This window comes from Plodia interpunctella, chromosome 3, assembly GCF_027563975.2.
Source record: "Plodia interpunctella isolate USDA-ARS_2022_Savannah chromosome 3, ilPloInte3.2, whole genome shotgun sequence".
Taxonomy (NCBI): Eukaryota; Metazoa; Arthropoda; class Insecta; order Lepidoptera; family Pyralidae; genus Plodia; species Plodia interpunctella.
Window position 1 is genome coordinate 10,571,580 of NC_071296.1, and position 26,986 is coordinate 10,598,565.

General features: G+C 36.9%; 5 protein-coding genes and 1 long non-coding RNA gene across 21 annotated transcripts in view; 4 read left to right on the top strand and 2 right to left on the bottom strand.

The window, feature by feature from the left end:
- Exn (Ephexin) overlaps positions 1 to 2,586 on the top strand; it is a 105,202-nt gene extending 102,616 nt beyond the window's left edge. For all 13 annotated transcript variants that reach the window (XM_053769888.2, XM_053769891.1, XM_053769890.1 and 10 more), the window contains 2 exons: positions 145 to 349; positions 681 to 2,586. In XM_053769888.2, coding sequence (XP_053625863.1) covers positions 145 to 349; positions 681 to 847 — 372 coding nt within the window. In that variant the 3' untranslated portion in view covers positions 848 to 2,586. The remainder of the gene's footprint in view (positions 1 to 144; positions 350 to 680) is intronic.
- A 289-nt stretch (positions 2,587 to 2,875) lies between these two features.
- On the bottom strand, positions 2,876 to 6,341 carry loj (logjam). The gene is made up of 4 exons (XM_053769927.1): positions 6,027 to 6,341; positions 5,641 to 5,904; positions 5,257 to 5,375; positions 2,876 to 3,788 (listed from the first exon to the last, which is right to left on the bottom strand). The coding sequence occupies exons 1-4, from the start codon at positions 6,240 to 6,242 to the stop codon at positions 3,680 to 3,682; spliced, it is 708 nt and encodes a 235-aa protein (XP_053625902.1). The 5' UTR covers positions 6,243 to 6,341; the 3' UTR covers positions 2,876 to 3,679.
- A 5-nt stretch (positions 6,342 to 6,346) lies between these two features.
- On the top strand, positions 6,347 to 13,203 carry LOC128683869 (uncharacterized protein). 3 transcript variants are annotated; one of them, XM_053769914.1, is made up of 6 exons: positions 6,347 to 6,452; positions 6,655 to 6,872; positions 7,264 to 7,473; positions 10,868 to 10,957; positions 11,033 to 11,270; positions 12,027 to 13,203. In XM_053769914.1, the coding sequence occupies exons 2-6, from the start codon at positions 6,763 to 6,765 to the stop codon at positions 12,261 to 12,263; spliced, it is 885 nt and encodes a 294-aa protein (XP_053625889.1). In that variant the 5' UTR covers positions 6,347 to 6,452; positions 6,655 to 6,762; the 3' UTR covers positions 12,264 to 13,203. The 3 variants fall into 3 exon arrangements, with proteins under 3 accessions (XP_053625889.1, XP_053625888.1, XP_053625887.1); XM_053769913.1 differs by lacking the exon at positions 6,347 to 6,452 and adding an exon at positions 6,467 to 6,654 and having other exon boundaries at positions 6,744 to 6,872; XM_053769912.1 differs by lacking the exon at positions 6,347 to 6,452 and adding an exon at positions 6,467 to 6,654 and having other exon boundaries at positions 6,744 to 6,922; positions 7,269 to 7,473; positions 12,027 to 12,263.
- Positions 7,975 to 10,227, top strand: LOC128683882 (uncharacterized). Its single transcript, XR_008406332.1, has 2 exons — positions 7,975 to 8,078; positions 8,431 to 10,227. It is a non-coding gene; the product is annotated as an uncharacterized LOC128683882 (long non-coding RNA).
- LOC128683878 (dual specificity protein phosphatase 19) lies at positions 12,266 to 13,203 on the top strand. The gene has a single exon (XM_053769928.1). The coding sequence runs from the start codon at positions 12,266 to 12,268 to the stop codon at positions 12,845 to 12,847; it is 582 nt and encodes a 193-aa protein (XP_053625903.1). The 3' UTR covers positions 12,848 to 13,203.
- On the bottom strand, positions 13,196 to 26,584 carry melt (melted). 2 transcript variants are annotated; one of them, XM_053769902.1, is made up of 15 exons: positions 26,210 to 26,584; positions 25,579 to 25,833; positions 25,065 to 25,269; positions 24,577 to 24,836; positions 23,324 to 23,470; positions 22,597 to 22,754; positions 21,831 to 22,054; positions 21,298 to 21,393; positions 20,601 to 20,725; positions 19,922 to 20,108; positions 19,283 to 19,498; positions 18,620 to 18,888; positions 17,059 to 17,151; positions 16,509 to 16,679; positions 13,196 to 16,230 (listed from the first exon to the last, which is right to left on the bottom strand). In XM_053769902.1, exons 1-15 carry the CDS (start codon positions 26,312 to 26,314, stop codon positions 15,982 to 15,984), a joined length of 2,760 nt encoding a protein of 919 aa, XP_053625877.1. In that variant the 5' UTR covers positions 26,315 to 26,584; the 3' UTR covers positions 13,196 to 15,981. The 2 variants fall into 2 exon arrangements, with proteins under 2 accessions (XP_053625877.1, XP_053625876.1); XM_053769901.1 differs by having other exon boundaries at positions 20,601 to 20,728.
- Between the last annotated feature and the right edge of the window lie 402 nt (positions 26,585 to 26,986).

The window sequence follows — 26,986 nt, forward strand, 5'->3', positions numbered from 1 at the left end:
AATATTACTATGAAAGTATGGACATGGATTGTTTAAAATGGATTTGTTATACATGTCTACATGCTTTTTAACTTCTTTTTGAAAATAATAATGAGATGAAAAAATTCTGGAATCGAGTGGGAATTGATGGATTGTTTTGTCCAGCTAATGTCGTGCTCATCGGAGACGGACGCGTCGCGCTGGTCGGAGGCGCTGGCGCCCGCGGCCGCCGGCGCGGACGGGGAGGCGGTGTACGCGGGCTGGGATTGTCCGCAGGTGGCCGCGCTCTACAGCTACACTCCCGCGCAGCCCGACGAGCTGCGGCTGGCCGAGGGCGACGTCATCAACGTCTCCAGGAAGACCAGCGAAGGTAGGCAGCTACACTGCAAGCGACCGACCTTGTTTTCACTTGAATCTTTAAAATTAAGTTTAATCACATCATACATCTGATTAGTTACATTCGATACAGCATGTCAAATATCCTCCCACTTCCCAGTCTGATGTTGACAGATCAGTTACTACCGTTTCAGCCACATCCTGCCTAACGCCCAACATATTTTTTTTCTTTCTTTGAGTAGAAGACAAACTAAATGATCAAATTAACCTAATCGGTTTAATAGCTTCGGAGCGGTGAAGTCAATCCCTCTTCAAGTTGAACTCGCGCTTGAGCAATAATTAGATATATGAATATCTCGCCGTAGGCTGGTACTACGGCGAGCGCACGCGCGACGGCGAGGCGGGCTGGTTCCCCGGCGCGTACACAGCCGAGATCGCGTCCGCGCACGTGCGCGCGCGCAACCTGCGCCAGCGCTACCGCTTGCTGGCGCTCTCCGCCACCTACGTCGGCCAGAAGAAGCGGGTGCTTTGACATCCTGGACCGGAACACGACTGCTTGTTTCAATGTAAATATACTTGAACTCACTAAAATGATGCAGACTACTAGCACTCTCTGCTATCTATTTCGTGCAGAAGACATGAGTGCGTTGACCTAACTATATGATAGGTGGAGTGGAAGAAAAATTGTGTTTAATGTGTTTGTTTGAATAGACTTCAATTTACAGAAAAGGTATAGATTACTATTTTACTGTAATCGTCTTTGCACGTTGTACTGAAAAAGTATTGCCTACTTGAATGTGAAGAAAATATAATTGTGATTGTGATAGAACATTATTTGAGTGGCATTTACGTTTTAAAACAATTTTAAATAAATTTCAATGGTGTTCTTATATAATTATTTTGTATATTTCCGACAATTATGATAGTTAGGACACCAAACAATATATGGGACAAACCTGTCTACGGAACACTAACATGAAGATTCAGTTCATATATATTATATATACTATAATATATAAATACTTCTATATCTTTAATTTTTCATTAATATTTATGTATTATTCACAACCTCAGTCTGAATTCTCATTAAAAATAATTTCTCTAAAAATATTACAGTGTCACTTTGTGATATGCACGTGTTGCCTTAACTGTTGATACATCACATATTTTTTTTAAATATAAGAACAGTAGTATACAAATCCTTTTACATCTCCGATAATAAGTATTATTGTTTGTAACTGCACTATCGAGGAGTAGCTTAAAGACTATGTCCGTCCAGCACTGCCTATATTATCGATATCGATAAACTAGTATAGTTATTTTTGGACTGTTTACGAGTGTTAACTTGGTTTTCTTGTTAATGCACAGAGGGCGAAGTGTCGGATTGCACATCACATCTCACTATCGAGTCGATTCGCAGTGAGACGTAGCGAACCAATCACATTGCAGTGTGATTGCCGTTGCGTCACAATGATTCACTGTGATTGGTTTTTGTGAAATGTGAATAGCAAAGTCGCACTACGCACACTTTTCTTGTTATGAATTAAGGTGCTTTAAAGTTAGCGCTCTCAAAGAGTGTTTGTGAAATGTACAGTTACGTATGAGATTCGCAATGTATTGTACAGAATTATATATTTGTATCGATGATTAGATTTAGCATTTTTAGTTTGTGTAGGTTGAAACCACTCTTGTTTGAAATCGGTCCTGTTTTTATACGGAGATAATTTAAACTGTGCTGTCTATATTTACTAAAGAATCTCAACGATACATACACAAAAATAAGAAGTCTTGGAAAAATTATTATTTTTAAAATTAAAGATGGCATTGGTAAATGTATTTATTTAAAGAGAATGCAGTGAGTATAATTCGTGATACACACTATCGCCAAACCTTGTCGGATTCATACATTTTCGTTGCGGTAACTCGATTCGTACAAACTACGCATTGTTTAAACATTCACGTCAGTATCTACGGCGATAGTGTGTAGCGGAATAATATTATGTATGATTTCAAGCGTGGTTTCAACGCAAAGGTGCTTCGTTTGGCCGCGTTTCGAAATTCCCTAGTCACACGCGGACGAGGCGGCCGACAGTCTCACATTCCCTAACTAACCTTATTTTAAGCAATCAAATTGTAAACCGAACGTTTCGAATGTACTTAAGTAAATTATTGTGTAGATATTTCCATGTAATAGTCTCCAACTAATATTATTTATAGTTTATATAGTTAATGATCCATATCAATTTCAAATATATTAATTGTATTGCAAAATTTTGTTTTTGATTGTCATACATCAGTCCACTATGTACCCTCTTAAAAATCATATCTGTGCTGCTGTAGGTAGCCGCACTGAAATACAGACAACAAGATTCATTTTCAATAGATATAATTTCAGTTCACTGCAAATTATGTTCCCAGGAGTTTTTGTGGACACATTACTCTTACACATCCAGTCATCGACCTTACGACAGTAAAGTGAGCCGAATGCAACCATGCGCGAACCCACCAAACTCCACAACGGAGAAGGTTTATTGGTACAAGTTGGAAATATTTGTACAAGTATACTGCAATAGTATATTTCAGTTAAGTACTTACAATTTGAATAGCACTGTTGGTACATTTTCAAAATTTACAAACTATGTACTTTTCACATCAAATTCTCAATATTTTTTATAAACAAATAAAAAAATATTCTCATTACTACTTTACATAGAAATTGTAATAAATAATAAAATATAAAATCTTTTGTAAAATACACGTTACGTCACAAAAGTATAAAATTCAGATCTGAAAATATTTATCTTAAATTAATAACAAACGTAAAATTGGCTGGAGTTGCACTAAATGCTAAAAGTATTTATGTAACATGTCAGAGAGTTGCAGAGTATTAAAGAAACATTGTAGTGAGTAAATAAAACTAATTGACTGAACACAAGACATATAGAGACTAATAATGTGATGATAGTATGAACTAACACTAAATAACGAAAAAATAACTAATGGATTCAGCCACCATCATTTAGTTTAATAAGCATTTGTGCACCTTGTACTTTAGGAAATTATACTTAAACTAAATTATGTTAACAAGCTCACAAATATTGACATAGAGATCATATAATTCGATCAAAAAATGGAATAGATATTTTTAACTTTAAAAAAATGTAAATTGTTTATAAATTTACGAATATTTACGGGGCTTATTAAAATAAAAAAGAAATAGTCAAAATGAAGTATTACTGAAAAAAACAGCACTAAAACTTGAAAAGTCATCGAATGACCATATCTATGTACGACAAATTCCAAGTCCCATAAATATTCATAATGGAATGAAAGTTTCAGTCAATGTCGATATATTCTGGTAACATCATATCCTGGTCTTGGAAGAGTTGTCCTTGACCTCAAACAGCTTCCTCACGAAGTACACCTGCAGGCTGGCCGTGGCCGCGATCGTGATTATTTGGACAATTGACCATCTGGAACAACAGGAGTTCATTTTTACTACCCCACTTATTCTTGAAAAAAATTAAAGCGTAAGTACTTATGTTTCATCACTACCGCACTTTACAATTTTGGACATGACAGAACGGGACAAAACATATTAAAGTATGGTTTAACTTTTTTATGGATAAGAACATAACCTCCGTGACATAGCCCACGCGCGCCCGCCCGGGAAAAGGAGATCCTGGGTTCGATTCCCAGTAGGTATTGTATGTTCCGAGTATCTTTCCACCTCTGGTACTGAATTTGAAATGCTTACTTCTGTATAATGTCAATTTAGACCTAAAATACAAACTTAGGGCTTTTGAGTGTTGTCTATTCATTTATCATTTATTGGATGAGGAAGGCGAAAGCCAGGGAGTCTGAAGGAAGCCTATGACGCTAAAGACAAATGGAGTAAAGGCTGTAATTATGCTGAATGATACTATTATATTGGATAATATTGGACAAGACGTCCGCCAAAAACATCCTAAAATTTCCGCTCTTGCTAAAAGTCAACATAAATGGTATATTGGTAGTAATATAAATAACCTGTTTTATACAATAAAACTTGATTAAGACACAACTGTATTTGAACCAATAAATAACTTATTGAAACAGGTGAACATTCAGTCATGAACAATATTCTAATTGATTGTATTATTCACTATTGTATTGGTAACACAAACATGGCATTTCTATTTACAAATAGCTAAAGTGAGGCTGTTGGAAACACATAAAACCTTATCAAAGGTTGTTATTAATGTATTGATTGTTATGAGCACTTTACTGGCATGGAAGTTTTATGAGACAAGCATCAACAATAATTCTTGTTGGCATGCTGGCCTAGCTTCTTAATTAAGTGCACAAGTCATGTTACATATCACATTTTTATTTTACGCAATAGACAGAACCAACAGCCACAAGACTCAAAAGCCACATTTGACACAGCAAGACTTTTGGTGTAATTGAGTTACTGAAATAGTGATAGGTTGCTAACTCATAGACTTTGAAAATAATTTATTGTTCATATTGCCCTTTCCTTGATATAATTTTACAATCGGCGCGGAGAAGCATTCAACACAATGTATGTTTTTTCCATACTCCTAGACCAAGATGAAGAACCTTTGAAACAAAATGGTTATAAATATATATTTTTTGTTTTTCCTAATTAATAAAAAAATAAACATTATAACAGTAAATTTGTGTTCAATAGGTAAGGTATAAGGTAAGGCCATAAGATTATGACTGTTAAGTGATAATATGTTATCAATTTATTATGACTAGCACTTCATGTTTTGACAATTTTGTATTTTCAAGGACCAATTGATTGGATTTGGAATTTGCAAGCTGCCACTCACAGATTTATTTTCATTTAGAGTCATAAAATGTTCCATGGCTGGATAAAGGCCTCCCTGCATTTTCCTGTATTAAAATAAATATTGATATAATAAATTCAATTACCTTTGAACATATGCATTGTTATCTTGCAACAAGTTGTAGTCCCGAGACTCTCTTGCTCTCGAATGGTACTGATACTGGAGGATGTCATTTATGTTCCTTTCCACAAACTGAATGGAATTCTGAAATGAAAGTTGTTCACAATATAGTTACCATCTTGCTGTATTTAATCCCCATTGTTACATGTTGGCACAATACATAAAGTGAGATAAAATGAAAAGTATTATGTACTTACTTCACATAATAAATTGTGCCTTGGCAAAACCAAGTACAGTAAATATTACCATTCCCACTAGATTATGTTGCCTTATGCTATTGCAGTCTTAGAAAAATATCTCTTATCAATAAAGATTTCTAATTTTAATGTTTTTTTTAAAGAAAACTCACAGTAAAATTCTTGATATTCATGTCCAGCTCCTCCACATCCTTGGCGTACTTCTCCCACATGTCGTACCTGATCACCGACAGGTACAAGTTAACCAACTTCCCTGCAAACCTGGAAAATTGGTTGTCAATGCACACCGCATAGTAACCACCCGAAGACGACTGATCTGCGTACTCTGCGCTTTGACGCCACTCGTAAGGAAGGACTATTTGTCCATTAGGATGTCGCACAGCGAACCCACACATACCATCCCCACCTTTTAAGACCTGCAACAAGAAAACCATCACATACTTTCACCTCTTTTATCTAACAGAATTCTTTGGATATTCAAAAATTTTTGAATGACAGTAATTATACACGGATACTAATGCTTAGTGCAATCAATTACCTGGTAACTGGCGTAAAATGTAGCACCCGGTTGAACATACTGATAGTAACAATCCTCTTTGCCTGCATCTATGTGAACTTTATAGTCCATAGTGACGGCCGGCAAATTTTCGTACCATGGTGCAGCTGGAGATGTAGTGAAAACATCCCCAACAAGTGATAAAATCGTAAATATTAATGTTATCACCGTAAACATATGCCACGTTCGTTGAGCCATTTTTCAACTGAATTTGACAAGACAACACAACGACAGCAAGCAAGACAGCTAAGACGTGAGTGCATTTCACACATACGGTATGCATGTGTGAAATGTCAAGTAGTGCTGTACTGTGCTGTTTGTGGTTTGTGCATAACAAATGATTGCGTTGTGTCTTGAAAAACCTGCTTCTGTCTTCTTGTCTATGGATTAAAAAATAGACTATTTTAGGTACCTACCTACTTTACTTTGTGAATGTCAAAACAAACTGATACGAACATAACCTCAAAGATATTTGAAAATAGTTCAATACTTCAAAATTATTATAATCTTACAAAAACCGTGTCATATAATAAAATCGGACTCTGTAATAACGAATCACTATGAAAGCCAGATATGTTACATTTTACTCTTATATAGGAACTGGTTTCAGGTTGGTTATTGAGAGGAAGAATGGATAGTGGATTCCAGTGAGGTGAAAGATTAGCTAGCATAATAAGTCTACCTACTAATATTAAACAGGTCATCGGAGAAGTTGTGGATGAAAAACCAAAGGCAGTATCCAGATCCGGAGAGCGTGCAAGGAATAGCAGAAATCGCCCTGTTGAAATTGAAGTCTTTGATCTACCCACATTTTGTATTATCTAGCCGGCAAGTATATTTTTATATCCATGGTCATGGACGTATTATTCGTAGTGTAGGTACGGTATGTGTGTACATATTTAATTAACAAAGAATTAACTTTAAAATCTTTAGATACTTCCTACAGACTCTGTACTCGTGTTTTACTAATACAACAGCAACATTAATCTATACTAATATAAAATATTTGAAAGTAAAAAAAAAAAACATTTGTTCGTCCTTTCACATCAAAACAAAAAAAAAATTGTTCGTCCTTTCACATCAAAACAGTCAATTAAATAATTGTAATTATTTTGTATTGAAATAGTTGAAGAGTGGCAGAAACTACTACTCGGCGTGAGAAGAGCCGAGATCAACAGCTAGTTTCAATATAAAATACAACACCAATACTATTTTACAGGACAGATGGTGGAGTGCATGCCCTAAATACATCTGCCCACTTCGATCTTGAAAAGTATGGGTCAAATATATATCACCCGGATGCTATAACATTTCAAATGAACAAATTTTTCTACAAAAATAACATCAGCATATATATTAAAAAATGTTTAAGAGTTGCTGATGACTTTGATGCGAGGCGCTGGGCTTTAGCTAGGAAATACTTGTACAGGTAAGTGCTAAATCGATAGCCTATATGGGTGATTCTCTGTAACCTCGTAATCGGCTGTCCCAACCGATTTTTTCCAAAAGTAATTTCATTATTTATAAAAAAATCACTCCTAATGAAACTTTAACCCTGAAACTTTACGGGCACATTGTTTTTAGGACCATAACTATTTTAACTTGTTTTTTAGACGTGAAAGAAGTTATAAAAAGACAGTCCCTTGGCTGTCCCCATCACTGTATTGCCGCCTAACAATAATATTTATGAAGAACTCATTGAAACTACAAACATTTGGCAGTTACCATGGCAAAGAATAATAATTAAATTATGTTATTTTCGTAAAACAGGGTCTCTTATGAATTTTATTATATTTAGTAAACACATGTAAAGTTTGTCCCCAAAATTTCTATACAGTCCCCTGCCAAGAATTTAAATCCATATTTTAAAAAAACTGTAATATTTTCAAACATTTTCTTAGTGAAACGGAACGCAGATTATCGTGAACTTTGCAACCTTGCCGAATGCGGCGACACATCACCATTTAATTTAGTGTTAGAGTGTCATTTGTGAGTAGGACATGCGTTTGATCCGCCACCACAAACAGTCCTCTGGTAAGTAATGGTATTTATGTTAATTACATTAATTATCTCTGAATATAGCTTATTGTTGTATTATTTGTGTCTAAATTTATTGATAGGTTCTGAAAAAAACATTTTATATCAGTTTTGGAAATATTGAGAAATTTAACCGAAAAACACAGTCCCCTGGCAACAGTTCCCTGTCAGAAAATGCAACAGGGTATTGTTTTACACAATAGGGGACTGTGTATTTTATGTATTGTTTATTGTTTTTATATATTATATGTGTAAATTTATCAACTAGTCTGCTTTATTAATATAAGAATCATCAAAGTATCGTTACTTAGCGTTATTTTATTTCATAAACTTGTATTATTTTACACAGGGCGATCGAACACAGATCATATGGCTCCTAAAATGAAAAAGTTGTCCCGAGAGGAATTACTACAGAAAAAGAGAGAAGCAGAGCGACTACGATACTTTAAAGAAGGGGAAAGAACATTGTACTGTATATCGAGCCAAAAGACTAAGACTGAAAAACATCACTAATACTTTTGTTAGAGAAAATATGCCTTTATCAGATTCAGAAGCAGGTACTCCGTTTACAAGACCCGCCACTCCAGTTCCAGATCAAATATTTCCATTTGCTAGTCTCCAGCAAAGAAAAAAAGAAGCCACAAAGCGACGAAAGAAGTTTAACTAGGAAAGGAACGAAAAGATCGTACGTTTAGAGAAAAAACTTAAAAGTATAAAAAGAGATTAGAGAGATTCAAAATTAAAAACAAAAAGAACGTTGAAGATACACCTAAGACAAAGATTTTGAAAATGTTAGATGAGCCTGATCAAAGAAAAGAAGTACTTAAGAAAGCGTTGTTTGGCGACGTCATTAGTAACCAGTTAAAGGAAAATTATACTACACTGAAACTTACAAAAGAGAGACCGATCTTTTAAAAAGTTGTGACCTAGAGAAATTAAGTCGTTGCCTAGGCCCGGAAAAAATCAAATCTCAATGGCTTAGATGTACCTATAGCTAAACGATGTAGAATACCCGATATTGAAAACTTTACATGGAACTACACCGAAAGTGGCCATGGAAAAGGTGCACCGGATGGTATCGGAGCAACGTGCAAAAGAACAGCTGATTTTGTTGTTAATTCTGGAGGCGACATCAATAATATTGATCAGTTTGTTAAAGTAATCCGAGAGCGATGTCATCCAAGCATTGGTCGATAAAGTTGAAGAGGAAGCGGCCGATCAGAAGGGTTTTAAAGGCACTTTGAATGTGCATCAGGTTGCAGGTATTTATTCCAGCTCCATCCTAGGCATTCCAACTAAACGTATAACACTTACAATGAAAAGTCTCAGTTGCTTTTGCAACAGCGGATCTTGTGAGCATTATAAGATTGGCAGTATTAACTATGCTCAAAAACCTAGATGGACAGTAGAAAAAGTGTTTACTGAGTCAGAACCGGAAGATTTCGAATCTGCCAAGCCTGAAATGATACGTACGTCTCCTAAGAGGTTGGACGATGATATTGCAGGAACGAGTGGTATTGGGAATTCATGTTACAATACTGGAGATTACGTTCTTGTGAAATATCCAGCTAAAAATATAGAATATCGTTATGCTGCCGTAATTAATGATATTGATAACGATGAAAGTGAGTTACGTGTTACTTTCCTCAAGATTTGTGTTCAAAAAATGCAGATGTTTAGAATAGATGATAATGATGTTGCAGATGTGTCATTTGATCAAGTAGTCCAAAAGTTGGATAATATTGACTTGATTTTAAAAGGAAAGAGAATATTTTATCAGTTTTCTACTCAAGCACAGGTTTTCGAGTGCTATCTTGTTAAAATGTTAAGATCATTGTGATAATTAAACATTACTATGTGCCTTATTTGATTGAGAAAAATCTCAGAATATATTACTTTAAGAGTAAATACTTCCTAATAATTATATTAATAATAGTATTTGACTAATAAGACTGCATAAAGCATTTAATAATTGATATTATAATAATAAGACTAATGTTGATCTCCGTGAGTACAAAATGTTTTTAGCACTTAAGGTTAATTTTTGATATGTATGTTTAAAAAAAGTTTTTTTTGTTAATCTTTTATAAAGATTATTGAAACGAAAATATGTCATAAAAATAATAAATGAATCATTAATGTAAAATTACTTTTTTTAAGTATAATAGTCCTCTATCTCATTTAACAGTTCCCTGTTATGTTAAAAACAGTCCCCTGATGGCTCAAACAGTCCTCTGTCATGATTTTTTGGAAAATTGTTAATAACTCGAAAAATACGCATAAATTCAGTGGGTCCCCTTATCGAACTAAGATAATAGTTAATTTTCTTCGAAATACGACCTGATTTTTTGGCAAATTTTAAAAATAATTGCCAGGACAGCATTTATATGGGACCTGTACGAGCTTACAGAGACATGCCCATATACATTTTGATTAACTTTTGATGTTTTGACTCATGTTCTCAACACAAAATGATCAACACAGTCTATGGGGACACTTGCAGCACCAGTGGTGTCACATGTGCATTAAACTTTGTGGCCTAGGTCTTTGCCACAGTGCCTATTATTACACCCTCTCACCATTCAAACTACTACCCAATGATACAAGCACTGTTGTTTAGCGGCAGATGAGCATTGTGAACTTCTGGTAATCCTATTCACAACTTTTATTTAATTTAATTTTAAAATTTTAAGTATAGTTAACCATCTATGCTTAAAGTTATAAACCTTATGTTTGTGGGTAAATACCCACAAACACGCCACAAAAAAAATTGTGTATTATTTCAGGTTTGCAGTACTAAAGAAAGATCTACCCGAGCACCAACACATGTCAACTGTTATCCCCATAGAAGAATGGAAAAGATGTCATTTTATGAGGTGAACATTCTCTTACCATTATACTTTTTGTTAGCTAGATTAAGAACATTAAATATCTGTAAGGAATTATTCTAGGCTACCAAATTTTGACATTGAAAGATTCAAAGAAGGTGCCAAATACTTCCCTGGCTATCACGACTTCTCAACGTTCAAGAAGTTCGACAAGCTCAATCAGCACAAACACAACCGGCGCCTCCTGTACTCCTTCGACGTGAGGCCGGGCACCAGCCGGAGAGTGGCACAGTGTGGGGGTGAAGAACACTTTGATTACTGGGAAGTTGAAATCAGGGGACGTGCTTTTGTTCATAACCAAGTGAGTTTTTATTGTCATATTGTTGATTCTAATCTAGGCTGGCATATGGTTTCCGCCCTAAAATAGGACTTGAGACACATATTCTAGGCATTTGATTCTTCATAGTCGTATTCCTCATGGCTGGGGGTCGTGGTCATTACGTGGAATGAAACACACACAACAACTTTCTTGGCATTATTAATAAAGTGTTTTTCCATTGCCTTCTCCATTTCACACACAAGTTAATAAGAATCAACCAGTGTGCAGGTTTCCTCACGATGTGTTCCTTCACCGGAAGCAAGTGGTGGTCTCATCATGTGGAATGAGTAGGATTCGAACCTGGGATTTCGATCCACAGGCTTAACCATTACACAACCACCACTGTAGGCACCTGATAGACAACAAGAATAGTTGACGTCAGGCAGACCGTCGGTTGTAATATAACAGCCAAATTCTCAGTTTCTATTTCCATGACCCCGGGTTTGAGACGTTACAGCCGCGAACGAAACCACCATCATGTGGCATCACAGCCCCGAATGCAACCAGGAACGTGCGGATAAGAGAGAGAAATTGTGAATTCTAGTCTACAGCATGTCATGTGTACTCCTAGATTTCTAGCAAATAAATATACTTGAGAAAATAAAGCTTTTGCCCAACATTGTAACTGAGAGACATGATTAAATGTTACCTATTTTATAAAAAAAACATCACATTAAAAAACCAAAATAAAATTTTGGTTTTAGTTTGCTGGCAATTAGGTGTTTTTTGTGCTTTCAGATTCGGCGGATGATAGGCACGTTGATGAGTGTTGGCATTGGAAAAATTCCTCCAGAGGAAGTGAAGGTGATGCTGCAGGTGCCTTCCAAGCACTCCTGGCACACTTTCACACAAAACTGTCCTCCCGATGGCTTGTATCTTTGTGACGTGGAATATAACCCTGAGGACCTAATATATAAGACAAAACTTGAAGGCGCAACAAATTTGCAGAGTGATATAGAAAGTGACAGTGAATAAAGATGAGTTTTCTTGAAAAGCTGAAGAAACAGAAGCAAAAATTGAAAGAGACAGAAACAGTAGTGACCAGTGTAGACGGACAAAGACGTGTGGAGAAAGGAGATGCTAAAACGATTTCTAGTCTAACTCCATGTCATGGGTTTGTGGTTGATACAAAACCTGACAATATTCCCATAGAGATTGTAGATCATTTGTTCATAGGCTCGCAAGATTGTACAGATAATAGTGTGTTGGAAGCAAACAATATAAGACATGTGCTTAGTTTAGGAATAAATGTAGATATAGACATTAATCATAAGTTTGTTGAATGCTTAGATCTTCCGGAAACGGATGTGACATCAATTTTGAAGGAATGCCTGCCATTTGTTCACGATGGCGTTAGAAAAAAGGAAAATGTCTTGGTTCATTGCAACGCGGGGGTGTCGAGGACCTCCCTGGTAGCGATAGCGTATTTGATGCACTACCACAATATGGAGTTTGAGGATGCGCACGCAGTCGTTAAAGAGAAACGACCGGCCATACAACCTAACGCGGGATTCAGAAAGCAATTGATGAATTTCAAACCTGGAAACATTATTAAGTAAGGAGTCCACCTTAACAGTGTTTGGGCCTGACTGTGGATATTTCAATGATGATAACTGGTGGACTGGGGAACAGTTTTAATTCCTCAGAATGAAGTAAAATACGAAGGAATAAAAACTAGATACCATACCATATTACGCACCATATTCCATACCCAATATGACTTCAGGCCAAGGGAAATATAATAATTACCTATTTAAAATACATCGCAATAAATTTGTCAGGCCAATCTTCGCGGACATCGCGCAGTACTATATTTATCGCGAACAATTGATGTGAAGGCTGAAGGTGGGCAAGCGGGTTTTAAAAAGTTTTTTTTTATTGTACCAGTTTTAAATAAAACCAAAATGTTCATGAACAGACTGATTTATTTGATAATAAATAAGCAATATTAAGTACTGGGCCAAAGTACAATATAGTGATTGTTATAATAGATATTATCAAGTAGCACCATATTAATAACGTTTCTGAAACTAAATCTAAACTTAAACTTAATCAACATGTATAAAATTTTATAAATATCCTTCTGTACAATAATATTATATCGAGCCATTTGTATGCTTAACAAATGATATAAAAGCCAAATTTTAAATATTTAAAGGACAAAATTTATTGTCAGGCTGGAAGATTGACGTACTATTATGTAATGTGTTTGTGAATACACAAATAACAATGACACATTCATAAAATAACATATTGGCTCACAAACTGAATCAAATTTATTATATTTACATAAAAGGAAATTAAAAAATTTTAATGTTTCACTAGGCGATTTTCAATTCAAGAACAGTTTGCTGAAATATTATAAAATATACTCCGTCTAAAACAGTATCTTATTACACAATAGTAAAAAAAATAAAATCAGGCAATAATAAAATGTGCAAAATACGCATTAAATATTAACCTAAAAGCACCTACGCGTTAAATCCGCTCAAGCAAAATATAGATTTTTGTCGAAGTCGTTAGATTTGGCGGGACAATTTAACAACAACGCTAAATAGTCATGTTTCATATATTTTTGGCCAACTTTTCATATACTCGTCTTTACGCCACATTTAGAATCATCCCCGATAAAATAAACAAAGCAGTGCAATTTAAAATATCTCGCAAAAAAAGTGTAAAAACTTAAAACTTAATATTAAACCAATGAACACTAGGCATTTGGTGAGGGCGGAATCGAGAACATGTCCTCAGAACACAGGACATGGCAATAAAAGCGAAAAGTACACAACCATTTACTTTTAAAAACAAAACTACATTATATAATTGTGCTTTATTACTAGCTGTGCCTCGCGGCTTCGCTCTAGTAGAAATTTCAGAATGCTAGGATTGCCTTCCTCGTCAATGTATCATACTAACAATAATTTTACAAATAGTACCAGAGACTAGCGCGATCAAACAACATACAAATTCTTCATATCAGTATACATTAAGCTTAACTTTATGCAAAATGACAAGTAAATAAACCATTTTTTAATGAACACTTACGTCACTACATTAAAATCTACATTATAACTTTAAGCATAATGTCATTCTTGTAAATACAACCATTTTAAATGATATTTTTTGAGACCATAATTTTTTAAATACCAAAATTGTGTCTGTTGGACAGATGGGAATGCTAATTTAGAATCACAAGGTCTCTGGATTCAGTTTGACCAGTCATCAGTCTTCAAGAGCTCACGTGTTGTTAAAACCATTACTGGGTGAATTTCACGTGCGTTTGAACGCGGGGCGTGTAGGGTTTCATTAAAGAAATCTGTCACAATTTTTTTGGAATAAAGAATCTTTTTTTAAATTAAACATTTATAAAATTAACATTGTGGCGTACTATACTTATTTATATAACAGGGAAATGAAATTGATTACAGACAGACCGCGGCGGAGTTCAAACCGCTCGTGAAATTCACACCCTACTACACAAATAAATATATGTAATATGCAATTTCATTGTTAAAGCTGTTAAGACAATGCGCGCCTGAAAACGTTGGTTTTCTTACAAAATTAATCAGATGTAAACTCAAGAGGGGAAATAGTCTATTGATGACAATTTGTGTTTGTGTTGAAAAACCTTAAACTCATATAAAGAATTCATTGTACTTTATGTAACTCGTGCGAACTGCTTACTGACCTAAATATTATTGTAATAATACAATAAGGCACTTGCGTCTGCGTAAATATCAATAATTTAAAATGCAAACAATATTTACACAACACTCTTCTTATTTTTATATAATATAAAAATTAAGTACATCGATAAACATTTTATATATAGGGGAATGTGATTGACATTATCACATGTTATTTATGAGCAGGGAAGTACATAATACATTTAATAATAGCAAAATCTTTTAAACACTGCCAAAAACAAATGATTTTTCATTTTCTAAGGAAATCTTGATCATCTTATCACTCGATTCATATTAAAAAAAATCGTGATTTTTTTAATATATGCTTGCTTATATCATATTGATAAACACATGTTTTCATCAACTGGATAAATTACACAACATAAAATATATAGTTGCAGTATTGTCAACTAGCACATCACTAAATGTTAACTAATATACAAAACTGATCAAATGTATAATAACAAGTCTTAATTGTCAGTCGTTTGGTTATATAAACTTGTTTAAAATTCAGTCAAGACTATAAGTTGGATAAAGGTTAATATAAAATACCTATTAAATCTAACCTCGTTAGCTCTGTTGATTACTTGGTTTGGCAAAGGTTAGCCTATAAATATATTATGAGAACAACTTCTAGCAATAATCTCGTTATTTTGCAGGCAATTCGATTTGTAATAATTAGACATTTATAACACGTAATTTTTATTATTTTCATGTCATCGGATAAGGGTTTCAAATACACATAACATATGTTGTCCTTTAACCGTCACTTATTAAAAGTGGCAAAGCGCGGCGTGAACAAGCAATTAAGCATCTCGATGAATACCCTGGATAAAATCTCATTTAAATAGCCGAAACTTTCTGTCATACTGAACTCTGTCTAATAACTAAGGTTCAAATCTACCAGTCTTTCTTTTAAACTTTGAACTCTATTACAAGTGGCTAAGGTTGAAATTGATTCGAACTAGATGGATATTGGGTACTCAAAGTATATAGGTTAGGTACCTTTAGAATCCTTTCAGCGTTTGCCCTCTAGCGGGCAAGGAGTTAGCTTTGGCCGGGGCGTCCCTGGCGTGGGAGTGGGCCGCCGCGATGCTGAGGCACTGAGCCCACTGCTCCGCGTCTTTCCCATCCGTGGGCTTGAGGATGAGGGTCTGGTCTCCGGTGAAGATCTCGAAGGCTTTGGGGATGTTGCGCGCGCCGCGGGATACCTTCACTGAGCGGATCTGGCTGATGTCGATACTTTCGCTGCCGCTCTGAAGGAAATTACAATTACATCAGGACAAATATGAAAAATCCTTGTCGAACGGTTTTAAAAATATTAGTAAAATAAAAAGATACGAATAGAAACATCAAAACACAAAATTTTAATTGCTGAACATGCAGTTTCTCATTTCAAATTTCTCTAAATAAAATAAAAAAAAATAACATGACACAATTTCATTTCTGAACATGCAATTCATTTCTCATTTCAAATGTCTGTAAAAAATAATAATAACAAGACACATAAACATCTGTCAATTTCTGCACAGACCTTGCACGAGAGATGCGCGCCCGAGAGCGTGAAGTAGCGGGTCCTCCACCTGCGGAAGAGACGCCACCTGCCCTTCTTCTCCTTGAGCTGGCCCTCGATGACGGGGGCTCCGCCCGCCAGGAACCCCACCGCGCGCTCCGGGTGGTTGCACAGGAAGCAACCCCACGTCGCCTGACAAACAGTTTACATGTATCAAACAAAGTCCCCTGCCGCGTCTGTCTGTCTGTCGGTTCGCGATAAACTCAAAAACTACTGCACGGATTTTATATACCGCAGAATAACTCATGCGGGCGAAGCCGCGGACAAAAGTTAGTTCAAAATTGATTATTATGAAGGTCTCATTTCCGAGTAAATATTCATAAATTATCTACGCTGCGACTCTCTGGAATTTATAAGAGGATCTTCTAAATTGTATTTCGAATGTTGTTCAGAAATAAATTAAATCAAATGTTTAAATTTTTTTAAAACATTTTACAAAAATCAGTTGAGATAATGAGTTTCGCGACTCTTGATTCAGATTAATCATATCTTAGAAAAAAAAATAGCTTACCTGCGTGGGCGGCAATGTGGCGGTGTCAGAGTTGAGCTCGAACACGTCAAAGAACCCCGCCGAGCGCAGCTCATTCAGCAGCATCTCCTGCTCCTGTAGACAAGCAAATGTACAGAACAAGGTGAGAAACGCGAGTTTCTCATCGAGTTCCATATCTAGACCGCACGTAATTTACATTTATCATTACCATATATCATTAGCTGTATTTAAGATTAACCATAGAAAGTTTCTCCGATGATAAATCAGTATCAATGGGATATTTTCAACTTTAAGCCACATAACCACCTGACGGCTTCCGAAAATATATGTCATACTTTTAGTCAAGATTTCTCGTCGAGAAACGTGTTATTTTCCCATTTAAGTATGTTATTGCAGGAATATTTCAGACTAGCCGATAGCTGATCACCAACTTGAGTGAGGTCTTTCATTCTTGAATTTAAGAATGGTTGAATGTAGCTACACTTGAAAACAAATCAGCAGGGCTAGCATGCGACCAACGACAAAATTTTATCAAGGTATTTTAACGATAAATAGTCGTTTTGTCTTCGTTGCTAACATGGCTGACAGTTCTGCATGACTATTTTATCGCCCACAGTTTGAGCTCACGACAAGGCTCACGATAACTACTATTTGATAATTATATATATATATATATATATATATATATATATATATATATATATATATATATATAATATATATATATATATATATATATAATTATCAAATATATATATAGCAAAATGTTTATTACACAACATATATTGGGCATAAATAATCAACCTGGTTTTTATTGCTGCGTTGTTTTCTGAAAAAATGCAATGAACTTTTATTGGTAGTCTTGTGAACCTCATACATACAATTTTCCATTGTTGTTTTTGCCATTAGATAATATTACGTACTTACCTTTTTGTCTCCATTTCTACTAATTACGAACTGCAGTAAATTATTTTAAATAATTCATTTAAAGCAAACCTTCAAGTAAAAACATATCACTAATTTTGAAATTTGAACAAATGTCATATGTCAACTGCATGTACTTTTTAAAAAAATAAGGTTGGGATATGAAATGTAATGAAATCGAACGTAAAATTGAATGAATAGAACGAAGGAAGTACCGATGTTGCCATACAAAAATAGTATGTTTTATAATATGGCTACATCGATTTGTCGTGTCGATATACGTTTATCGTGAAGACAAATTTTATCGATAAGTGATCCCACGTTAGGGAAAACGATATATTTCTCTTCGTCGACAAATTTTGTGTTCTCTATCGATAAATTTATCGACTTGTCGCATGCTAGCCCTGCAGAAGAGTATTATCTCGCTCTTAGCGCGAGAAATATGAGATGTTTTATAGGGAAACTAGCTTTTGCCTGCGACTTCGTCCGCGTTAATTTATCACGGAAACAGTTGTTTTTCCGGGATGAATTAAATTCCCTATGTCCCTCTTCATACTTTATATTACATGTATGCAAAATCTCAAGAAGCTAAGTTACTTTCGCATTCGTAATATTAGTTAAGATTAGGATATTAACCTAAACCAGTCATAAGACTCACTTTGACTCCAGGAAAGGCGCTGGTGACCAGCGTGAGAAACGTCTTGTTCTCGCACTTGAGTATGTCCCAGCAATGCTTGAGACTGGCGACGGAGGGGTCGCGCGAGGAGAGCGCGGCGTCGTGTCGCGCCTGCAGCGCCAGGAACATGAGATGTATCCAGACGCGCGGCGCGCGCGTGCGCAATGAGAACGCCGCGCGCGCGTACAGGCAGTGCGGCCCGCGGCGGCCGCACGCGAACTGCAGTCGCGCCTGCTTCTTCGACCGCCGCTCTGCACCATTACCAATCAGAATCGAACGTTGATCGAATCGGAAAGATATGTTTTTTTTTTACCTTGGATAATAAACGCTAAATAACAGTGAAAACTTACGTGACTTAAAAGAAAAAAGCTTAGAAAGCTTAGCTTTGTTTTGTACTATATGTACTGATGAAATGACTGATTACAATTTCATATGTTTACATTCAAACGTATTGGCGGTGGTGGTCCAGTGTTAAGAACGCCTGTAAACCCGATCTTTCGATCCCAGTTTGGAATCCTACTCAAGCCACATTAGTTTGTATACCAATTGGACTCATATATATATAAATTAATGTGGACATTTTTGTACGTACACAACAGTACATTTTCCACTATGAGTTTCTCGCACAATTCCCTATTTTCTCACCTTCGATAGTACACTTAGCAGGCGGGGGCAACCTCAGCGACACGTTGTCCATGTACGCCTTGATCTTGTCCAAGTGTTTCTCGCAGAAGTGCTGCACAGTGTCCCTCATGGGGTAGGGCTCGAAGACGGACATCCGGTGGTTGGGGTTCGAGTTGCTCGAGTTGATCATTGTCACGCTAGTATTGTTGGCGCGCCGTGACGTCACTGTTACTGGACCTGTGGATAGATTAGTCAGTTTCATTCTTTAACTTCATCATAACTTACTATTTATAACAAAATCCTACATAAATTTATAAAACACAACGTCATTTTGACATTTATTTAAGTGCATTTTACATATGGACTAATAAATAATTTATTTAAATTAATTTATATAATATACAAAATTATTGAAATCAGCTTTAAAATATCCGTGTGAAGAATTTTACATCATGATTCTACATCAATTTAATTGCAGCGTCGAATCCGAGGTTATTGACACTTCAAACAATTGTCAGCCTTATCGAAATAGACATAAGAGCCAGTATTATTTGTCCCACAACTTCACGTTCCTGCCGTCGCTTAACCTGTTCTGCAACTCTGATCGCCTAGTACTTTTGACGTGGGGGAAACTTTAAAAACAATATATTTGTCACATACCTGATATAGAAACTGGATTATTGTTGGTACTGTTAGGCGCCGGCGCAGCTGTGATGGTGACGTGGCCCAGCGACGACTGCTGTATGGAGACGGAGGACGCGAGGGCATCCGAGGACTTGCCCGGGAGTGGGTTCACGGAGATGGCCTGCGTCTGCAGCGCCGGGCCCGGGGCTGCGGGCACCGTGCTCTGAGGTAACCATATATATCTTATTATATAATAAGTCACAATATAATTAAGAGTACATTTTATACGCTACTAGCTGCGCCGCGGGGCTTCGGTCCCGTGGGAATTTCGGGATAAAAAGTACCCTATCTGTTATTCCAGGTTATTATTTACCCGTGTACCAAATTTCATAATAATCGGTCCAGTAGATAATGCATGAAAAACAAACAAACAAACAAAAAACAAACAAACAAACAAACAAACAAACAAACAAACAAACAAACAAACAAACAAACAAACAAACAAACAAACAAACAAACAAACAAACAAACAAACAAACAAACAAACAAACAAACAAACAAACAAACTTACTTTCGCATTTATGATATTAGTTGGGATGGGATTAACTGCACGATTACCAATAATGAATGCGAAAATCTGTCCGTGTAATTAATTATTAATTAATGACCCGAGGTCAAACATAGGCAGACAGAGCTGCATATATAAGATACTAACAGTGTTGTTACCGGCGACGACGATGTTCTGGCGATGATGCCGGCGGGTGGTGGTCACGGTGACCGCCGACTTCGCGGCCCACGCGGCCGGGCTGGGCGCCGGCGCCGGCGCCGGCTTCGCGGCCGCTACTTACAAACACAATACAAACATTACGAAAATATTACACGGATTTATGACGAGAAACCAAAGACGCATAAATAATCACACAGGCCAATCAGAAAAAGATCATTTTCCATCATGACCCGACCGGGGATAGAACTCGGGACCTGTCTGTTCAGAGGCAAGCACTTTACCACTGCGCCACCGAGGTTGTCAATTATATATATATATGATTAGAAGCGGTGGTGGTGTAATGATTAAGATCGAAACCTATGGATTGAAAGGTCTCAGGTTCGAATCCTACTCTCACCACATGAGTTTGTATACCAATCTGACTCATGTATAGTAGTTATCATCGACCACCACTTGCTTCCGGTGAAGGAAAACATCGTGAGCGAACCTGCACACTGGTTGATTATTAACTTGTGTGTGAAATGGAGAAGGCAATGGCAAACCACTCCATTAATAATGCCAAGAAAGTTGTTGCGTGTGTTTAATTCCACGTAATGACCACGACCCTCAGCCATGAGGAATACGACTATGAATAGTGTTAAATAATAATATAACTTGTGTGAAAAAAAGGTATATATATATATACCAATAGTGTTGGGATGAGCGCCGTTCTGCTGGGAGTTGATCTGTTGCGACGACGACAGCCGCGTCATGCTCTTGTGGAGGCCCCCCACTGACCCACCTACACACACGACAGTCACATGTTACTAATGGATGGATGGACACTGTACACCAAGTATATGTCCCATAAGGGCAGATACAATTAGCACAAAAACAAAAACTCTGCAAGTAATCCCAACTAGTTTGTTTGTTACTAATCTTCTTGTATAAGAGTATGGAAAAGGACATAGGGTACCTTTCATCCCGGAAAAAAGTATTCTTTCCGTAGGATTCGCGAAAAACTTGTATTCTATTATAGGTGGCGCTAAATATTTGCAACAAAACTTTGCAACAAAGACATCAGATGGCGCTGTGTGTATTTTAAATGCGCTATGAATATTTTATTTCAACTATCCCAAACAAATATTTTAATACGAAGAAAAAACTGTTCCCGAGGGCATTTAAGCGGGGGAAGCCGCGGGTAAACAGCTAGTTTCTTAAAAAAACTACACGACATACCAGCCACGTTGAGTCTAGTCATGCTTCTGTGCGAGTTGGGTCCGGGATGCAGCCGGCCCGTGGAGCGGGAGTCCCCCAGCTTGGCCCGCCGCGTGTACCCCGGCCCGCTGGGGACAGGGGCGGGGGCGGCGGCCGGGGCCGGGGCCGGGGCGGGGGAGGGGGAGGAGGCCGGGGCGCCCGTCAGCTTCACTATCGTCACGCCGCCCGGGGTCTGGTTTACTTCGCTGTGACAGTGAGACAATTCGTTTATTTGATTACATAACTATCAATAAAATTGCAAATCATCATCATCATTTGTCTTACCTTGTCCCATCATCTGGGATCGGCACAAAATGTCTGTTCCCTCCACAATTCTCTATCTTTTGCTACATTTGGATCCACCCCCAAATAATAAATAAAATATAATTACAAATAACTGTGACAAATTTAATCCATTAATATCCAACTGAATAATCGGAAATCGCTTATTTGTACGTACCTACATTTTAAACAATTTTGAATTTTAAAAAAGTAACGGCTGTAACTACTAAATGTGAATAAAATCAAAATCATTTGTTCAGACAATTTAAGTTTACAATTATTGTTTACTAGCTGCGCCCCAGGGCCTCGCTCCCGTGAGAATTTCGTGATAAAAAGTACTCTCCGTTCACATAATTTTGCGTGAAAGTGTAACGTGTGTATGTTACACACAAACTTTCGCATTTAAAATATTATTAGGATTAAATTAAAGACAAAACAATGATCGCAGCAGATAACAATGAGCTACCTGTGGTTGGGGCGCACGGCACTCAGCAGCCGCTCCGTGAAGAGCGCGGGGTAGGCGCAGCAGAGCGCCGTTGCGTCGCGACGCAGCGCCGCGTGCGCCGCGCGCTCGGCGCCGGGCAGCCGCTCCAGGATGAAGTTCAGCGCCTCCTGCGCGCGCTCCTAACCACACCGAGCGAAAACATATTCGCATTTAAAGTACCCAAAAAATCCTACATGTCACATTACAATGGCTATTTGTGTCCGAAACGCAGATTCTGGTTTAGTTCGAAAATGATCTGTGGCTGAACGGGACGAATTAATGTGATTTGTTTGATTGGCTAAATAAAAGTATTTAGTTATTATTTATGCACGGATAGTTATTCTTTTGCACTCATATAGCATTCTCTGTAGCCATACGGATAATGCTATGTGGGGGCCAACGGTTTAATGTTAGATTAATGCTTTTATCATTAAAGGGTGAACTTTTGAGCATTCCGCGTCATTACCTTCTTTCAAAGATTAACAAAGACAACAATCTTTTGACTATCCTAATTTATGAATAATCTGTGATAGAAGTAGTGTAAAATTTTATCAATATTAGATTTTTATAAAGGTTCTTCTATTATCAAGGACGATAATGCCTTCTGTCAAAATGTTCGAAAATACACCGATTAAATGCACATTTTACACTTTTACTAATCAAATTTTGTGAAATAAAGTAGTGAATAAAAACAAAGAGTGTCCCTCACCCGACTGGTGAAGCCCCGCTGCGTGAGGACGGCGGCGACGAGCGTGTGCGCGCGCGCGCCCGCGTGCGGAGCGCGAGCGGCGCGCTGCAGCGCCGGCGCGTGCGCGCTCACCAGCGCCGGCTGGCTGCGGCTCACGCACACTAGCAGCTGGGGCAGGGCGCACACGAAGCGTTTGTAGTGTAGTAGTAGTAGTATAAATAAATATAAAGTTATATATAAATCTTAATAAAGTATGAAAGTCTAACACGGACACTTGTCTTCATCACTCCTTACATGGCGACCCTGCCAGGATCCAAATCTGGAATCGTCTGATTCCTTGCATGTTCCCTACCATTATCTATAAAATCGGCAAAAAATCACGTTGTTGATGCTAACATTGTAATTTTAAGCCCAGAGTTAACGTTATTGAATCAAAGAAGGCAAATGTAAGAAAGAGATAACGCTATACGATGTCGATATATTTTATCTCGTTTCAAGACTTGCGTTCTGATATCAAATTCTTACCATTTTCGGCAAACAATACGGATCGTTTTGTTACTTACAATTAAAATGTATTATCATTATCTTGCTGTTACATGACTATAGTAAATACAAAACACAATAAAATAAAATATTTAAATTGAAATAAATGCAATATTACGCAGACTAAAAATTTGTCGGTCATAACATCTAAACACAAAGTTCGGAACATAAAAACCGTACCACGAAAGAGTTTCCGTGGCAAAATCAGGAACTATCAATAACAGATAGACTACATCGTTGTTTTCAGCTACAGTAGCGCCACGTCTGTGGGACTTCTTTCGTGGAAACCTATCTGAAATAGTAACTTTTTTTGAATCGCCAATTTTGACAGCTAAGCGATCCAGTTTACGATCTCAATGCACATCATGGTACGGAATTGTATGCAAAATGAGTGAATGAAATCGAATTGGCGTATTGTTTTGGTCACTACCTATAATGGATCGTTATATCATCTTGATGGTACGAATTTGCGATGCAGGTCAGTTTGGGTCGTAAAGTGGATCGCGTTAATAGATGATGGTAAGCCACCAGGTATTTTAGAAGTAGCGGTCGTCCAAGCTTCAAGTAGGGAAAATCCCAATAAATTATACACTAAAACTTCCTCAGAAATCACACTATCTATTGGTGAAAATGGTCCAAAATCCATTCCAGTAGTTTTTGAGTTTATCACTTTCATACAAACAGACAGACAGACACACTTGTTTTTGTAATATGTAAAGACATAACCATACCTGTAGAATATCAATGCACATGCACCCTGGGTCGGTCTGGCTGGCAGTGTGAGGACACAGGTATGACAACAGCTGTGGTATACAATTCTTCAATGCTTCAGGTCTTCTCACAGCAATTTGCTCAAAGAGTGTAAACAGAGAATTCTTCTCTACTTGCTCTGCGTGCGGCAGGAGGGACACTAGCGCTGCGGCGTGGCCCTCCAGAGGCTCCGGACATACCTCGTAGAGGTTCGTCAAGATGCGACATAGGGGGTAGTTCCCTAAAATAACAGTTCTTATAAAATTACAGTATATTTATTTTTACACAAATATTTTATTTTAAATATATTATGAACTAGGCTTTAGTGGTTACCAGTCATGATGTGTGGCTATAGTAGGTGGCTATAGATATGACAGGAGCCAGTACTCCCAAGTACATGTATTGCTATCCCTTTCATCAGAACACCCATAACATATATAGCAAATGAATTTGTAAAAACAAGTATTACCAGACATAATAGAATCCATGATAGTCTGTACATGGGGTTTGAGCAGCATCGCATGGTGGACGGCAGCCAGGGACAAGTAGCGGGCCATGTGCCGGGATATCTCTCGGTTGCCCTTGTGCAAGAACTGTACGGCTACAGGCAGGAACAGCTCCATGACATTCTTGTTGCCATAGTCCTCCTTGTCCCCCTGCACTGGGAATGATACCTGAAATACACAAATATGATGAGTTTTTTTGTTAATATATAAAATGAATTCAAAGTTAGAGTTACAGTTACAGACATTAGCATATACCTTAATATGACAATGACTGTAGGAAATTCAATCAATTTTTTCATAAATAAATTCATTTTATTTCAAGTAATATGTATAGAATAAAACCTAATACAAATCCAATAGCCATATTATAAATTACATACTAACATACATATAAAAGGCTTCTCATATGGAGCAAATATGGCAACCCTGAAAATGTACACTCAATACAAAAGAAAGAAATATAAATTAACTACTTACCAAAACAATGCAAGAAATAATATCAGAAGCTATCTTGGCATGTGGAGGGTCGTCGTCTCTCAGGTGTCCCAGTGGCATCAGATTGTGGTGGAGGCAAGACTCCAACAATGATATCAGGGCTCCATAGTACTTGTCCAGAGTCCCCGTCTCTCTGATGCATGATGTCACCCTAGTCACACATATCTCTATCAGTGCCTGGTCCCGGTCATTGCGCACATAGTCAGTGCGTGAAGATATCTCTAGTATTTGCTTCAACTGGAACACCATAAAATAATTTTAAAATAATAATGAGATGAAAAAAATCTGGAAACAAACAGGGAATCTCATTATCAAAATTCATTAAAAAGCAAGTGTGACATGTATAACACAAACATAAAACCATAAAATAAATCAAGTAGTATCTATTTGTGCTATTGTGATCATTGATACTATTTAGTGTTTTTAACTTTATAATATGAAATTGTTATCAAATAACGGTTTGTTGGTGTGACTATAAACACTAATTTATTTAGCATAAAGCTAACAAAACAATAAATTCTTTTGTGCTATAATGTAAATAATTTTACTGTTTTCTAACAGTAATAATTTTGAATGTAACTAATTTAAATATTATTTACATTAATCTACTTACAACTTCATTTAGGTCATCCACTATGTCGGAATCCGGGATAGCAAAGAGGTCGCCAGCCCGAGTCAGGTCTCTTTCGTTCAGCACGTGCTTCAAGAGCTCATGCATGATGCCGCAGGATAGATTCTCTGCTCACAACACAATCATCAACATCACCATCCCCCCGGCCTCAAGTGGATATTGGCTACACTTGCAACACATCAACAAAAGCACGAAGTGCCTTATATGACCTCTTTCAGATTTATTGCGAAGATTCCAACAATCGTAATTAATTCATTAAGTTATTGGCCACTATTAATCAGTCAATGTTATCAAATAAAATCAAAATACATCAAAGAATTTGAGCAAAATACGTAAACGCAGCAAAGCAGTCTTCGTTTCGTGTCTTAAATGTCATTCTCATGTCAAGATTGTCAAGATGTCAACTCAAAACTTTAATCCTAAATCCATGCTTTAATCTATGGAATTAGTAGGTACTCCAAGTACTTACTATATTCTTGCTTTAATCTTCAGATTAAAAAAGGCCTTATAAATTGGAAGATTATTTATTGATTCCTATTATAAGTTATAATAGGAATCTATTAATAAACGATTGTTCCAAGAAAATCAAGAAAATGCAATAAAAGTTAGTTACTAGAAAGGGTTAGTAGTTATTGTTATTAAGTAGTAGTGTTAGTGCCTAACTACCTAAGTTTACAAAATTTGTCATGTTGTGTTCGTTTTTGGGTTTAGTCCAGGTCTTAGTGTTAAATCACTCTGTTTACTGATGTAATAAATTGT